Genomic DNA, 15,627 nt, shown 5'->3' on the forward strand with positions numbered 1-15,627 from the left:
TTTCAAGGTATAGTTATTAGTTTAGTTTTCTCCCATAGGTTAATAGGGTGTGTTTTGGAGCAACATCATTATCCAGAGTAAAAGAGGGTACGAACTTTTTCTTAGGTTATTCCTTTGTTATCTTACGAACCCATAATTAAATATCAAAAATTATCAATAAAATGAAATTAAAGCATCTTGAAACTAATGGCAACTTTCTATAACGTTACTGGATGTTGAGAATCGAGAACCAACCTACCCCCTTTCTTTAGCTTTTGGCCTAATGTCTGGATGGTGTATTGTTTGAGTGGAGAATTTTGGAAGGTAATTGAAATTGGAATGGCTCTTACTGAAAGTCTATCAACCAGTTTAATATTAAGTGATTAAAAATACAAACCTTTATATTATAATATATTTACAATATTGACGAACTTTATTTTTCCAAAAAGTGGTTAAAAATCTTTTTGCTCTTTTTCCTTTATTTCCTTGTCAAATTTATCAATTTTGTGTCTGACTTTCCAAGCTCTGTCAATTATTATTTTGTGAACGCTGAGTTATATATTTAATTACAGCCCCCGCTTTATGGTGTCAAAATTTGAATTATTCGACCAATCAATCAATCAATCAATAGATGAAGCAACCATCTTATTTTTCTTGGTATTCGCTTTCATTGTATGCTGGAGGTTGTTGGTGTTGTTGCAAAGGAACATCAGTACCATCTTTCATAATCACTGCCGTCGTGGTTGGAGCCTGCATAAAAGGATGAAAATGATCAACTCGTTTTTTGTACGTACCACTGCTTGCTAAAATCTTATTTTATATAATCCCCAGTTCCAATTTAGATACTTTAGTACACAAAAATAAATAGAAACACATAATTAACGGCCTTGTAATCAACACGAAAAAATTAAAGCAAATTTTGTTTGCTTTTTCTAGGATACCACCATGGCTGTTTTTAATCAACACTAATTTTCTTAATTTGTGTTAATTACATATGGCTACTTATTTTCGTGTAATAAAGTAAACATTTTCTCACAAAATTTGTTAATTTATTAAATATTGCCCTACACCCACTTGGTGGTTAAAGTTCGCACAAGGTTGAAAGACTCTTTCACTGAAAACAAGAAGAAGGAGAGCCTCAAAAACCCAAGAAAATTCAAACCTAATACGGATGTGGCGTTAGGTCACATTTAGATGATCCTATCTCCCTTGAACGGTCACTAAAATGATAGCATCGTCTAGGTTCTTGTTTGTGTCACACCTTTCACGTGTTCACATAACAGTGTTTTATCAAATAGGAAGTATACCCTTACCGTACAGCAGATAGAGACGCAACCAAGTATCGAAGCACTCAAAGCAACCAAAGCAGCTACACCCAGGGACGCCAGAATGACCGTTAAAATTGTGGTCACGTCAGCCAGGACCTCACAATCTTTCATGGCACCAACGAAAAAATGTGTGCCGTCATCATAGTTGCATTTACAACCACCATTTTGAGGTCTGCAATATTTGGTGACGTTTTTTGCCACCGCAGTGTAAATGAGGATGACCAGACCTAAAAGCACCATTGCGATGGCTTGGATGACAAACGCCAAGATGTTCAATACCATGAAGCCAATCATCTGAAAGAAAGATGGATCATTAAGCCTAGTAAACTTCATCGAAATCACAGGCTAAAATACGGCATTAAAGCGTTTTCAGTGCTCAAAAGATTTTTCTTTATAGAACTACGATTTTCTTTTAAAGTTTTCCTTCGAATTTTTCCGACACAGCTAACCATCAGATTAATCCAAGTGATTGATGATTTTACTAAGCTCGTGATCATATTATGTTTCCGCATATTTCACACAGCCTCAGTGACAGTTATTGAACAAACAGGGCCTCCGGCGACGGTCGAATTGGCAACGAGAAATCTATTTGAATTTTGAGGGGCTGAAAGTGCCTTCTTTGGGGCCATTTCTTGTCAATTTCTAAATAAAGTTTACTAATCACTTTTTTTTGCAAAATATTGAAAGTCAGTGTATGTTAGTGAAAGATTCCAGACCAGCAGTAGCGTGGTAGGTGGACTAAGGCCATATCTAAGGTGTAAAAGAGCAAAGGGGCGCCGAAATTAGTAATCGGAGGCGTCTTTTTGCGCCCTTTGTATTTCGGCGCCATCCAAAAAAATCGTCTGATGGGGGGCACTGTCCCCCCCCCCTGCAACCACGCTACTGCCTGCTACTGCGGACCAGGTTTTACCAACTTTGTTTTTATGAAAGACGTGAAAGGTCTGGAGTATGCCAAGTTTTCTTCTTTTAGATTCAGTGATAGTAAATACCCAGCTTATTGGTTTATTTAGCATAAAAGATTGCGTCATCTGAGATTTAAACCAACGTTTTAAAAGTCTTTTACTCGATTTCAATTATAGTGGGCTTGAAAAACAGGAAAACATGACGTAACATGTAGTACGTCATAAACAGATGATAAATTAGTTTATGGTTTTTTAACAACAATGAATAAAAGGCTATAAATTCAAAAGATCCTAGAATTTGCTCAAAAATACACATAGCCATTGCATGTAGAAACCACCCTTGAAAGTAGCCTAGTTAACTTGAAAGAGAATCTGCTGTCGGTTCCGTGAACTTGGTTATGAATTACCTAATAAACGCCCCCTTCTTTTAAACGCCCAAATTCGAGTTGTAGAGAATTGCTAAGAATGGTTTTTTAGCTTAAGGGACCAGAAAAGTTGTTCGAGCTGAGGACCAAATTACATACATTATAGTTTCTTCAGGTTAATAAGGGATAAGACTCGAATTCACATTGTTCGAATGTTAGAATAATCTTTGATTAAAACAATAATGAATACAATACAATATTGATTTGACACCATTCGAGGTCTATCCCTCTGCTATGAAGATACTTACAGAGCAATGGTTTTTGGTTAGCCCAACTATCAAACCGACGAATCCGGGCACCACAAACTATGAAATAAACAAAAATGAATTATGATTTTATGTCAGTGTTTTTTACACTTTTGGCAAAAACGTGAAAATTAATTTTCGTCAAAAACGGTTTTTTCAGTCTAAAATCACGATTCTTGAGTATTTTGGGATGAAAACTTCCAATAAGTTGCGAATTATAATTTCAAATCTGTTGAAATTCTTTCCTCGAGCAATACTTGATGAGATATTCCAAAAAATTAGATTTTGTGTTTTTCTCATTTGAAATTGTTATATACAAATTTCAAAGTTCTAAATACGATTTCCTTACACCTTCATCCCTGAATTTCGAAAAACACAAGCGAAGAGCACTTTTTTATTGCTTATTCCGTCACAAAAGTCAGTTAAAGCTAAACATAAATTTTTAAGGTTTTATCAAATGATTTTGAGTCCTATAACATCTAAACTTGGTGGAAAGTCTGCTGAGTCGTACAAGATTACCCTAGAAAGTTTTTAGAATGATATTCCAACCCTTACAGAGTCAATAAGTATTTGAAATTCCATTTAACTTGGACTATATGGAAGCAAAATTATTTAACCATATTGATTATCGAACAAAGAAAGAATTTTTAGCATGAACTCATAATACATATCAAGATAAAGTTAACGAATTTTAACAATGAATACTAATGAAATAATCTAAAGGAGCTGAGAAAGATCAATATTCCAACAAGAAATATCAGAAAAACCTAGCCATAGCATAGAGGTATAAAGCCCGGGGGGGGCACTCAAGGTAAATGACCTACCAGACGTTCGGCCCTTAAGGGTAGGTTTTTCATAGTTCAGCTAGTGCACTGTAAGGGTAGGAAATTACAAGAATGCACTGAACTGCACTGTAAGGGTAGGAAATTTTGGTAAAAGGCCAATTTTTTGGTAAAATTATCACAAAATTGGTCAATTTTGGAGGAAAAACTCCACATTTTCTTGGAAAATTGCAAAAATTTTCGCCCTAACGGGCGAGAAATTTTGAAAAAGTGCACTGTAAGGGTATGATTTTTCATGGAAATTCACTGCACTGTAAGGGTCCTATTTTAGAAGCCAAATTTTGGGCCGAACGTATGGTCGATTTCAGATCGAGTGCCCCCCCCCGGGGTATAAAGAAAAACAGGAGTTGAATGTGTCGGTAATTGGTCGTTAAAGTCTTTTGATTTCTTTTATAAAATGTATCAAAAGAAATTCTAAGCTCGCCCGATGAAATAAGACTTTTTAGTAGAACTCAAGTTTGCTCTTAATATTCTAATGATCAGTATTGAAGATTCTAGCCTTTTAATATACGAAAATTAAATAAAACTTCGTCCACGAAACAAGTTTAAGTTCCATTTCGTTATCCGTTCAATTTTGTTTTGAAAAGATAGTTTCTCAAGCCAGAAAATGAAAAGTTCTTTATAAGCACACACTATTTCAGACTCAATGTGTAGACATAAAGTCGCTGGAGAATTTTGGAGGAAAGTATCAAGCAATAGAGTTCACCTTAAGGAAAACATTGATCGAAAAATCTTATCATTTGATGAAGGATTGCCAAGTTTACAGGCCTTTTTTTAGTCCAAATATTTTCTTACACTGATGTCAGAAACAATGAATCTCGTCTCATCTAATTTCTAAAGCTTAAATGAGCCAATAGGATTTCACCTATGGATAAAAGAGCTCATTAAGAATGCACGATATATGAGATTATGAGCATGCATACATCGTAATTTTTTAATCGTAGGGCGAGCTTGGTTACAATAGCATACTTCTCCTGTTTCTTTATACTTCCATGGCCATAGTAACCTCTTTGAGCTTCTTCGGACTATTCCCAGTTTGTTAGAGCGCGGTCACACCAAAATATAAGTTTAGCTAATGCTAAAAAGGAATCACCATTTTTGCTTATTTTAAGCGGCGCGTCGGAAAACTTCAATCAGCATTTCTAATAAGTCTAAAAATTTGTGTGGATAAAAATTCATTCATTCGAAATAAAATCTTTCCATTTAATTGTTTTTCTCTTGTGTGTGAATGTAATGGCGTGTGCAAAAAAATATGTGCACATCTTTTCAAAATTTTCAAAATTTGAAAAGTAAACACAAATCGCCATTTTCAATAGACCTATTTATTTAAACATAAAGGAATTCTTCTTAAACTACGATAAGACTTGCTATCGAGCAGGGAGTTTCTAAACATCGACCAGAAATGGCGACCACGACCAGCGACCACGACCGGCGACCAGATAAATTTGGGTTATCGAGTTTATCTGCTCTCTCCACCGTAGAGAACATCCAAATCGAGTCCTGGTGTGGCTTTCAAATGAACCACTGAGCACGTGGCTGAAAAAATTACTGTAGCTTAGAATACTAAAAGTGACCTTTAACGTTACCAGTCATTTTCTAGACAAAGTGACACTTTTTGACAAAAATATTGACAGGGCAATTAAGTGTGATGCCTGTTAACTTTATTACACCAAATATTTTAATCATGCTGAATGAGATGCCTTTAGTATAAATAGATAGAAATTGTCAGTAGGCAAAAGCTGGGAAGGGCAGTTTTAGAGATATCGATCTCATCAATTATTCTATTGTCCTTACATTGTTAAAATGACTTATTTTGACAAAATAATGATCTGATGATCAAATATAAAGCTTCTTAAATAAATTTCAGCGAAAAATTTGCCATTAATTAATTTGATGCCGAAAATACAAAAGGATAGAAATTGACACCCCATTCAAGCTCCAAGAGCGTTGAAATGGCTGTTCTATACGTTTTGCACGTGGCTTTATAATTACTGTAGGTGAGACAGGGGTGAGCTTTACTCTTCAATTCGATAAATAATTGATCATAGGAGAAAGACTCTAAGGTGGAGAAAGAGGAAAAACTCGATAACCCAAATTTATCTGGTCGCCGGTCGTGGTCGCTGGTCGTGGTCGCCATTTCTGGTCGATGTTTAGAAACTCCCTATCGAGCAAGTCTTATTTTTCGCTTATTAAAACAGGCGATTCCTCGAATTTAGGATTTTTTCTTCCATTTTTTCGAGTGGTCACATTAAAAAATAGATAAAAATATTTGTTGTTATGACAACAGCTATATAAGCGGAGGTAAATCATTTGGTGTGACCGCGCTCTTAGAAACATAATAAGTATCAAGAACTCGATTAATTGTAGAAGTAAGATATTTCTAGAGTTCAGAAGGATGAAATATTCCGTTTTTAAAGGGTTACCTAGTTCTAATAATGCATATTGCAAAGAAGTCGAAGTCTACCAGTCACCCAAGCAATGTAACATTTCGAATTGCAACAAAAAAATATATATTTTCTGCAGGCCTGGCTTAATTTTCTTGGTGGTGCAAACTATGAAATTGGCGCCCCTGGTATTTTTGTCCTTATTGGAACCCTCCACCATTAAGTGAAAATATTAAACTGTAAGAGCAGTGACTGGTTGAAAGTAACGCCCGGAATATCTGAGCTGAGTTAACCAACTTTTATTTATACGAAGGTGGTGGTAATGATAACTTGATATCTATTTCCTTGTTATTTCCTGGTGTTACTTTACTCTCCATTAAAGATCAATGGCTGAAAGAGGCCCTAAAATTCCGAAAGTTGGCAGGAATAAGGGTTTTTAGTAATTGTGGCGCCGCAGGCAAAAAAATTTGGTGTAAGAAAGGTCAAACACCTTAAAAGATATTCAAAAAAGGAGAAAGTTAGTCAGCATAAGACCACAAAAACCACAGCGAGCAGTTTCGATCAATCTCTCATTTTGGAGGGTGAGCATCCTCTTTAACCCCTGGTGGATACACAACACTTCTCTTGCTTTGACTTTTCGCAATTCAATGTTGATAGTAGTTTTGAAAAAATTCGTAAAATAAAACGAAGCGCCGCAGGCGAAAAAAAATTTACATTGCACTTATAGAAAGACGCTAAAAACGTGTCAAAGGGCGCCAAATCACTCAACCAAACATCAAAAAAAATTTTGGCGCCCCCTTGAAAAGCTTTTTTGGCGCCCTTCTCAGGTCTTTCTGGGTGGTGCACTGCACACCCTGCACCCCCTGCCAGGCCGCCACTGATTTTCTGGCATTTTTCAAAAGTTTCATGGAATAAATAATCTTTACACGCTCTAAACTACAATACTTTCGATGAAAAGTTTCTTTGTCATAATATGAAACAAGTCTGTAAAAAGGAGCACTTTTGAACGAGAAGCTCAGATTATGGATTATAACTTGACATGAACGTAAAGATGCTTCTGGGTAATTTATTTCGTATTTTTTTAACACAAGAACTAGTTAGGAATATATCAATCTTAGAAGGCTCTCTATCACAAGTAACGCTTTATCAAGTGATTATCTAACCTTCTCTTCGAAAGGACTTGATGAAAACATTCGAATGTAGCAAGTCATTTAGGATGAATCATTCCATCCGTGACATGCATGATTTTTTGTAAATTTGGAATATGTCATTCTAGAGAGCTCCAAATGAATCTATATCTTAACCTGCGGATAAAGCAGGCTTTTTACTATCAGGTGGTGTAAAATTATTCTTTACAAAAAGATACTTCTGAAATGAGACCTTTTCTACCAAACTAATAAAAAAAGAGTACCATGATAAGGGGTTATGCAAAAAGTGAAATATGGAATCCCTGCATGCTCCATTTCCAAAAAAATGTTAACTTTTCAATTCTAGGGATGCTTAAGATTGAACAAATGCTTGCTTGAACATGATTTCTCAAATACTACCCAATAAAATTTTGAATGAAGTTAATGATTTATCCAACGAAAAAGTGGAATAACTCCTGCAGAATTGCTCTAAATGGAATAATTCTTCCTTTTATGGATTGCGAACGCTTAAAGGCTTCTGCCTGCCAAATTTTAGCCCAAAAGCTTAAAAACTCAATGAGCTATTGCCGATGGAATATTTCTTCCATTTCCCAATGGAATAAATTTATGATTAACTGCTCTAAACTTTGAAAGATCGTTACTTTTAGTACAATAACGCTATATAGTTCATTTAAAAAGGAATGGAATCTTTAATCTTTTCTCTCTCCAATAGAATCACTAAATTTGATAATGAACGAAAACTTGCTCTCTAAAATTTGGTTTTAAAAAAGTGCCCAAATTTTCACGTTTTTGCCAAAAGTGTAAAAAACACTGACTTATACCTTCGCTGCATAACTCAGGTACGACGCAACGGGTACGGCAAGTAAGGCGGCCACCGTACCAGATTTTCACAAAAAAAACGCGAAATCTCCCTCTTCGTCGGTAAAATCGCTATAAAATCACTTAAATTTCCTCATTCACCGTACTAGATATAAAAAGCTTCCGTCGTGCCTGTAACTTCAAAGAACTTATACTTCGAGAGAATCGGAATCTGTTGATCTATTCTAATTGAACTTCGGTATAATCCAAATATGATTTGCCAGACATCTGTTTACAGTATTTACCCAGTTTTTATTTTAATTTTCTATATCTACCTATCGGTCTGTCCGTCTATCTGCCTGCCTGTATTTCTCCTTTTATGGTTATTCAAAAATGTTTGTAAGTTTCCTTATTTTACGTTCGTCCGTTTTTTGTAAATCCTTTATTTGATTCCAATGTAGCCCAGGGGCCACTTATGTCTTTTTGATTGACTGGATGGCGCTGAGACTTCACTGGACGCGTATTTTGTTATTAAGATAATCAGAAAGGGAAGTTCAGTCAGAAGTACACTCTAGCTTAATGATTTAATTCCACTGTTGCTCTTTTCGTTCGTTGTGATACTTACCACTATGCCAGCCCAGTAAGGTTTTAGTGTTGCACTGAGGTCTCCTTTTCCACCCACCACGAAGCTTAACACAACCACAATGGCTCCGCAAAGGATTTCAATCAAACCCATTATCATAGCTGCCGTGCCATGTTCTCTTCGAATCTGTTTGCCAGCCATTTTTAATCGCTACACGATAAAGGAAACAAATATTTTAAATTTAAGAACTTATTTACTACCCTAAGTTCGACTTGAAAGTTCTTCAAAAGACTTATCAACAATCACGCAATTTCAACCTATATGTTTTGTACAGAATATTTTCAAATTTAAAGTCTCTTCTCTTAGGTTACAAACGCATCAGACCCCAAATCATCTGAAGTCTTATATAACAAACCAATCAGACCAAAGCAGAATGTTTTTATTTTAGCAATGAGATAAAAAATTTTGTCAGAGTCAAAAAACTTGGCTCCTTGAAATATTTCTCTCTTATTTCTTCAAATTTTAACAGTATTTTTTCAACTACACCCATTTTCGGATTTTGCAAAGCACATATGGCATTTCATGAAAAAAGGAAGAAATTATGAGCAAAAAATAGAAAGAAGTGAAAAACTAAACCTTTGTTTTGAAAAAAAAACTTTTATATAAAAACTTTGAAAAAATGGGAAAACATAGAGAATTTATAAATAAAATATTAGGATTCATTATATTACCCTACTAGTTGCTTAACAGGAGTCTAATTGTCACTTTCGTTCCCAGTCTCCCTCATTTTGTTAATATGTTTTCACTCCAACCGTGCTATTTGTTAAAAAAAACACTTCACAAGTCCTGATGTCTCCTTAAATTAAATCAGATCTAAGAAATCAAAATCTGGTGAAAAATATCCTTATATCACTCTTTGATAGTTTAGACCCAGCTGGCATACAACGTTGTTTCAACATTCAATTAACGTTATATTATGGACTTTGTGAACATTAGATAAACGTTGAGACAACAGTTTTGTGCCCGCTGGGAAGAGGCCATTTAGGACTGAAAAAGGCAAACCATTGTGTCTCTAAAACAGGTTGAGGAATATCTAGGAAATAATTATCTGATCCCTCTTCTGGGACCTTTTCTACCTGTTCAGCACGATGATATATTGTATAACGAGATATAAGACGATTCCTTCTAATTAGGGGAGGCTTTTTACCCCCTAGGCAATTTCTGCCTTTCCATTTCAACCCCTAACATGTTAATTGACCGAGAAAAGATGCGTACTTGTCGAATGAACTGTAGTTCCATAGTAAGGGGCAAGCGGTGATCTCATGTTTGGAAAGCAGGTGTTTGTGAGCTGTTTCAATAGCAATACACGTTTTTTATAAGAACATCCAATTTTTGAAGTCTTCAGAAGCTCTTAACTTTTTGAGTTTTAAGCCTAAACATGTTCTTATTTTCGCCATTTGTGAGTATTTTTGTCTGTTTTCCTAAGAAATGGGGTGTTTTAGAGTTTGTGAAGCCCTAAAATGTTCTTAACTTGTTCTTAACATTTTGGTCATCAAAGGATACCTTAAGTGGATAAATTTTGGCGTGGATTTAATTTGGCGATTGGCCAAAATACGATTTTTTGGCGGGGATTTTTTGATTTGGCGAGGATTTAGTTTGGCGAATTTTGGCAAAATTCGCCAAATTTAATCCCCGCCAAAAATTATCCACTTAAGTTAGTTCGAATGTAAGCCCCGTAATTTCTCTTACTTTGATTTTGATTGGTTCTCATTTTTAGGCAAAATTAAGTTTCTTCATAAAAGCGTGTATGTGACAGTTTGCTCGCTCAATCTAGTGATCAGCTTTGGTATAGTACACGTTTTTTTAATAAGAACAAACTATATAAGAACATGAGGCTTCTCTGGCCAAAATGTTAAGAAGAAGTTTAGAACATTTTAAGGCTTTGGGCTCTTTTTTTATAAGAATATTCAAAATCTTTGAAGCCTTTGGATGTTCTTAAGTTTTTGAGTCATATTTTTAACATTTCTGAGTATTTTTGTCTATTTGCTTTGAAGAAATCGGCTGTTTTAGAGTTAACAAAGTCTTAAAAATGTTCTTAACTTGTTCTTAATATTTTAGCCCAAAATCCTTTATACCGTTTATACACCCCTGTGTCACATACCCGGTGGACCCCACCCGGTGGAAAAAATACCCTACATTTTCAACCCCACTGGGAAATTGCCCTATGATTCTATCCCCATTGAAAATTGAATTGAAAAAATTGGACTCCAAAACCATCCCATCCATTTTTAGGCTGGAAACAATAGATTTTCTATCCCCATTGGGATTTCGATAGAAATTTTCATCCCCAATGAGGGAAAAGGTTCCCCCGGGGCACTGAGACAGGGGTGTGTTCATATAGTTTGCTCATATACAAAACTTGTAGAAGATGATAAGGGTCCGGAGACTAAGTTCTAGTTTAGACGTCCCACTTTTTGTCCTTCCTATTCTAGTTGTGGGCAGAAACTTGGCTGTCTAAAGTCAATGCATTGCCCTCTTTTGCAATGTCTTCTTTCAATCTTTTTCAAGCAAAGATTTTTTACTGGTAACTTTGTGCCTACTTTTGCCCACTCCAACAATAAGAATAGGCGGGGCAAAAAGTCAGCCGTCTGAACTAGAGCTTATAATTGAAGGAATATCATAAGAATTCGGTACAGCTTGGCGCACTCAAAGGATGCTCACCGGATTTCAAGTACATTTTTTAGGTTTCAGACCTCAAAAGTTATATATCAAAAGCTTTAGACCTAATATCTTTCAAAAAATTTAACGTCCTTGTTAAGAAAACATACTCTTATGCTTTTTGTTTCGGACTTTAAGATAGTTAGGCTTCTTGGCGGTCATTATAACCAGCCAGAGGTTTTACTATACTAAGAATTATGCTCATAAATATTTTTTATAAATTATTGAAATTAAAGAATTATCTTCAATTGGAATATTCGTGACATTTCATATTCATCATTTTTGCATAATTAATGCATCAGGAATAAATTCAATTCAACAAATAAAATTTCAAGTGAGTCAAGAATTGATACGGAAAATTTCTTCTTTCTGTTTCCAAGGTAGTTTTGATTAATAGTATTGAATTAAAAGTTTCAGTCTAACAACCATTTATATGAAATTATAAACAGCAGTAACTGAGGGAAAGCGAGGAATGTAAAAATGATAGAATCTGAGAAAAGGAAATTATTATTGGATGTGTTTACTCTTAATTTCTTTGATTTACAATAGCGAGGTTAAGCACGGGTTTATTTTGACCGTAAAGTGCGATACCGTAGGTCTGTACATAACTTGCCAAAGCAAATCATGCAAGTGAAATCTTATGTACAGGCCTACGATATCGCATTGAACGGTCTAGATAAACATTTGCTTAACCTCGCTAATAGTGAATTTTGATTTTTTTTTAAGTATTTTATGAGAGTCTAATTTTGACAGAGACCTAGAATGAAAGTTTTATCCTAGGTGAAATTTATGTCAATTAGGAAAAGGCAGCTGGTCTAAGTTTTTGGTTGAAGTTTGTACTTAACTGGATGGTATGTTGCTGAATCGGTCTATAGCTGATGATTATTTGAGTCTTTCACTAATAAGGATACTGTCAACTGTAATCAACTGAAAAGCATAGTATTAAAGAAGTTCTCAGGCTCTTTCTTATTTTGTTATAATTCTTCACAGATTTCAAAAAGACAGTGTTTGAAGAATGTTGCGTACAAAACATGCTCCTGCACCAGCAAGCAGCAAGATCTTGGATAAAAGATGGAAAGAACACAATTATCAACTACATCAGTATCGGGTAAGGAAATTTGAGTCTCTCCGTGTATACGCCTTTTCGACTGTAGCCGCCAATTGCTGCGCGGGCATTTTGTATCCGCTTTATCCCAATAAAACCGCCCCAGTCCTTTTTTCGCGCCTATACATGTGTCAAAAAAGGATTGGATCGAGTTTAGGGGGATAGTTAAATAATTAAGTGGCACGCGCCTGACCACGCGACTACGGTCGAAAAGGTGTATTCTCTCGCTCCTAGCTGTTACAAGACAGAGCATCCATTCTGTAGTCCTATAAGCGTCATGTGGTTTTGTGGAGTTCTGTGATCTTTAGTGCTTTTTCTTAATGAACTGAAAATGAACCAAACTTTGAGCAAGCTTACCAACGCTTTAATCGTAGAAAATTTAGCGAGACTAATTTTAGCGTTTTAGCGAGTTTACCCTATTTTCGCCAAAATAAATCTTGCTAAAACACGCCGATTCGACAGATCGCTCAAATTTATCCGCGCGAAATTTCTGGTTATATTGCCTTGATAAATTTTTATCAATAAGAAGGGTTTCAGTGCAAAGAAAACGAATTCAGTCAATAATTTAATACAAATATTCGCTAAAATTTATCCACGCGAAATCTTTTGAAATCGTGATTCGCTAAAATAAATCCAATAAAAACTCAAGATTTTCCTGACTCGCTAATATACGCTAAAATTAGTCTCGCTAAAATTTCTACCATTAAAGTAAGTACTTGAACAACTATAAAAATATTTAAAATATTTTTGATTTTATCCAGCATTTAAGTATATTGAAAATTCTTTCTTTTTTCAGCTTCTCGCAATGTATGGAGAAGCTCCTCAAAGACCGAGCTACAGCAAGTGAGACCTTTTGACTCCATTCTTCAGACCATTTTAATACCCCTGTGTCACAGACCCGCTGGGAGCCCAACCCCACTGGAAAGACTGACAAAAATTTCGTCCCCGGTGGGAAAATACCTTAGAATTTCAATCAGCCCCACTTGGAAATTAACTTTTATGTCATCCCCATTCGAAATTGTTTAAAAACTGCACTTCAAAACCATTGCGACTGAATTTTTTAGCCTTGGAACAAAGGAATTTCTACATCCCCATTGGGATTTTAATAGGAATTTTTATCCCCACTGAGAAAGAAAGTTCCACCGGGGCTGTGAGACAGGGGTGTATTTTACTTCTTTCTTAAACACGCTACAGACAAAACCGCCTCTCTGGTTGCTTCCCTCTTCGTCCTGTAGGAAAATTGACCATTGTCTTAAAAGACAATTGTCTCCAAGTCTTAAAACTACGGTATCTCTAATTAATGTAAATCTCCACTTCGCATATTTCTCACACCGTAAAGCTACATTTAACAAATTGTGAAATTTGTGAAAAAATTTGTGATTACCTTGTTTTCTTGGTAATTTTTCTTACTATCGTCTTTCTAGAGAAGGCAGTAATTAAGCCTGGCAACATAACTATTTATTTATGCTGTGAGACATGAAACTGTACCATTCATTTCCCTGGCATGGGCTTTTTTCTTATGTTTAATCTTTCCAGCCCATACAAACAACAGAATACCGCTAGCTCAGGTGCCAATCCTCCGCTTCCTTCTTCCAAGAGAAGAGAAGTAAAATCAGCTAAAGGGAGATCACAAAAGTCCACTGTCGAAATTCCACGTGCTGATGAAAACACGCCTCGAAGACCTTTCACGTCTAAACCAGGCTTACGCACTCGACCTTCGACAACAAAACACAAGGCTCAAGACTCTCAGAGAGGTAGTGGCCCAACTACACCACGCGATAAACGTGTCGGTACTGCACGAAAAGGTACAGCGAAAGAGAAAAAAGATTATTCGAGAGATGAGCCGCCACCGCCTTCAGGACGGAAAGAAAATGTTCCGCCCAAACGCCCAATGATGCAACAGGTGAAAGTGTTTCATATGTTTTACTTTTATTTTTCAACCTGACTTTTCCTTTGTTGATTCATCTTCTTCCTCTTTCTGATCTACTGAAGTTATTCATGCAGCATTTATTTATTCCTCTCCCAAATAAATTACCCTTGTATTTTCTGTATAGCATAATAGGCAACATTAAGCTACTGGCATCCAGCATCCATTAACGGATTTGTGCTTCTTCGTCAAAAAGTTTTCGCTCATGTCGCGCCCATGTCGCGCAAAAGTGGAGACCGGCCTTAAGGCAACGACGGTGACACTTAAAAAACTGAAGAATTCGAATGCCAACGAAACCAAACACTCGATCATTTTGATTAAACTTTATATGAATTTTTCTCTTTCAGTGGATAAAACCAAGGGCAAGAGGGTACCAAACATTACCGAAGAGATATCGTTCTGAATACAGTCGAGATAAAATGGTAAGAAGAACATTTTTTTGAAGTAAACAATAAATAAATGAATAATGAAATGATCAACGAGACGGTTTATGAAGGTTGCTTATCAGTGAAGGAGCAATGGTAGAGAATTTAAAATCTTTCATCAACCATAGAGACTTTATTTGTTCTGAAGACAATAGACCTTTTCATAAATTGAGTCACGAACATCACTTGCCTCGTATTCAAACAATTTCCATGGTGATTATGTCCCTTGAGACATTAAATGATATTTTTATGAATAGAAAGCAGCTTTAATAAAATCCGCTGGGAGTTAATCACCATGCCAATAATTTCAAAACGAGGCAAGTGATGTTCGTGACGTAATTTATGAAAAAGTCTATTATATCAAATTATTCTCACCTTGTTCATTAGAGAGTTATGTTTCACTAGCTGTGCAAATTTTCGTCAGTTTTAGGCTGTTATGACGCAAATAGAACCCCGAAAGTTTAAGCTCTGTCAAAGCTCTTACACGTTTTTTTTTTTATAAGAATAAACTATATAAGAACATAAGGCTTCGAGGCCCAAAAATTTAAGAACATTCTAAGAACATACTAAGGCTTTGGAGACTTAATAACATGCAATTTCTTAAGAAATTACATCAAAATGCTCAAAAAATGCTGAAAATAAGAACATTTTACGAACATTTTTAGGCTTCAAATCCAAAAAACTAAGAACATCCGAAGGCTTCGAAAATCTTTGACGTTCTTATAAAAAAAAAACGTGTACTGTTATTTGAGTGTTGTCAGAACTCAAATGGTCATAGATCCAACAGGAAGCGATACCAAGATATTTCTTCTATTCGT

At 35.6% G+C, this 15,627-nt stretch overlaps 3 protein-coding genes across 3 annotated transcripts in view; 1 reads left to right on the forward strand and 2 right to left on the reverse strand.

The window, feature by feature from the left end:
• The window catches only part of LOC136823927 (uncharacterized), a 402,896-nt gene that overhangs the window by 139,012 nt on the left and 248,257 nt on the right, over positions 1-15,627 (reverse strand). The window lies entirely within an intron of this gene.
• Positions 552-15,627, forward strand: part of LOC136823875 (uncharacterized) — a 69,240-nt gene continuing 54,164 nt past the window's right edge. Inside the window, exons 1-5 of the mRNA XM_067080031.1 lie at positions 552-765; positions 12,343-12,460; positions 13,254-13,300; positions 13,994-14,360; positions 14,732-14,806. Of these exons, the coding sequence (XP_066936132.1) occupies positions 12,368-12,460; positions 13,254-13,300; positions 13,994-14,360; positions 14,732-14,806 (582 nt within the window). The 5' untranslated portion in view covers positions 552-765; positions 12,343-12,367. The remainder of the gene's footprint in view (positions 766-12,342; positions 12,461-13,253; positions 13,301-13,993; positions 14,361-14,731; positions 14,807-15,627) is intronic.
• On the reverse strand, positions 625-8,841 carry LOC136823877 (uncharacterized). Its single transcript, XM_067080033.1, has 4 exons — positions 8,677-8,841; positions 2,883-2,939; positions 1,293-1,601; positions 625-729 (listed from the first exon to the last, which is right to left on the reverse strand). The coding sequence occupies exons 1-4, from the start codon at positions 8,833-8,835 to the stop codon at positions 625-627; spliced, it is 630 nt and encodes a 209-aa protein (XP_066936134.1). The 5' UTR covers positions 8,836-8,841.

The sequence above is a fragment of the Clytia hemisphaerica genome, unplaced genomic scaffold, assembly GCF_902728285.1.
Source record: "Clytia hemisphaerica strain Z4C2 unplaced genomic scaffold, Clytia hemisphaerica genome assembly, whole genome shotgun sequence".
Classification (NCBI taxonomy): domain Eukaryota; kingdom Metazoa; phylum Cnidaria; class Hydrozoa; order Leptothecata; family Clytiidae; genus Clytia; species Clytia hemisphaerica.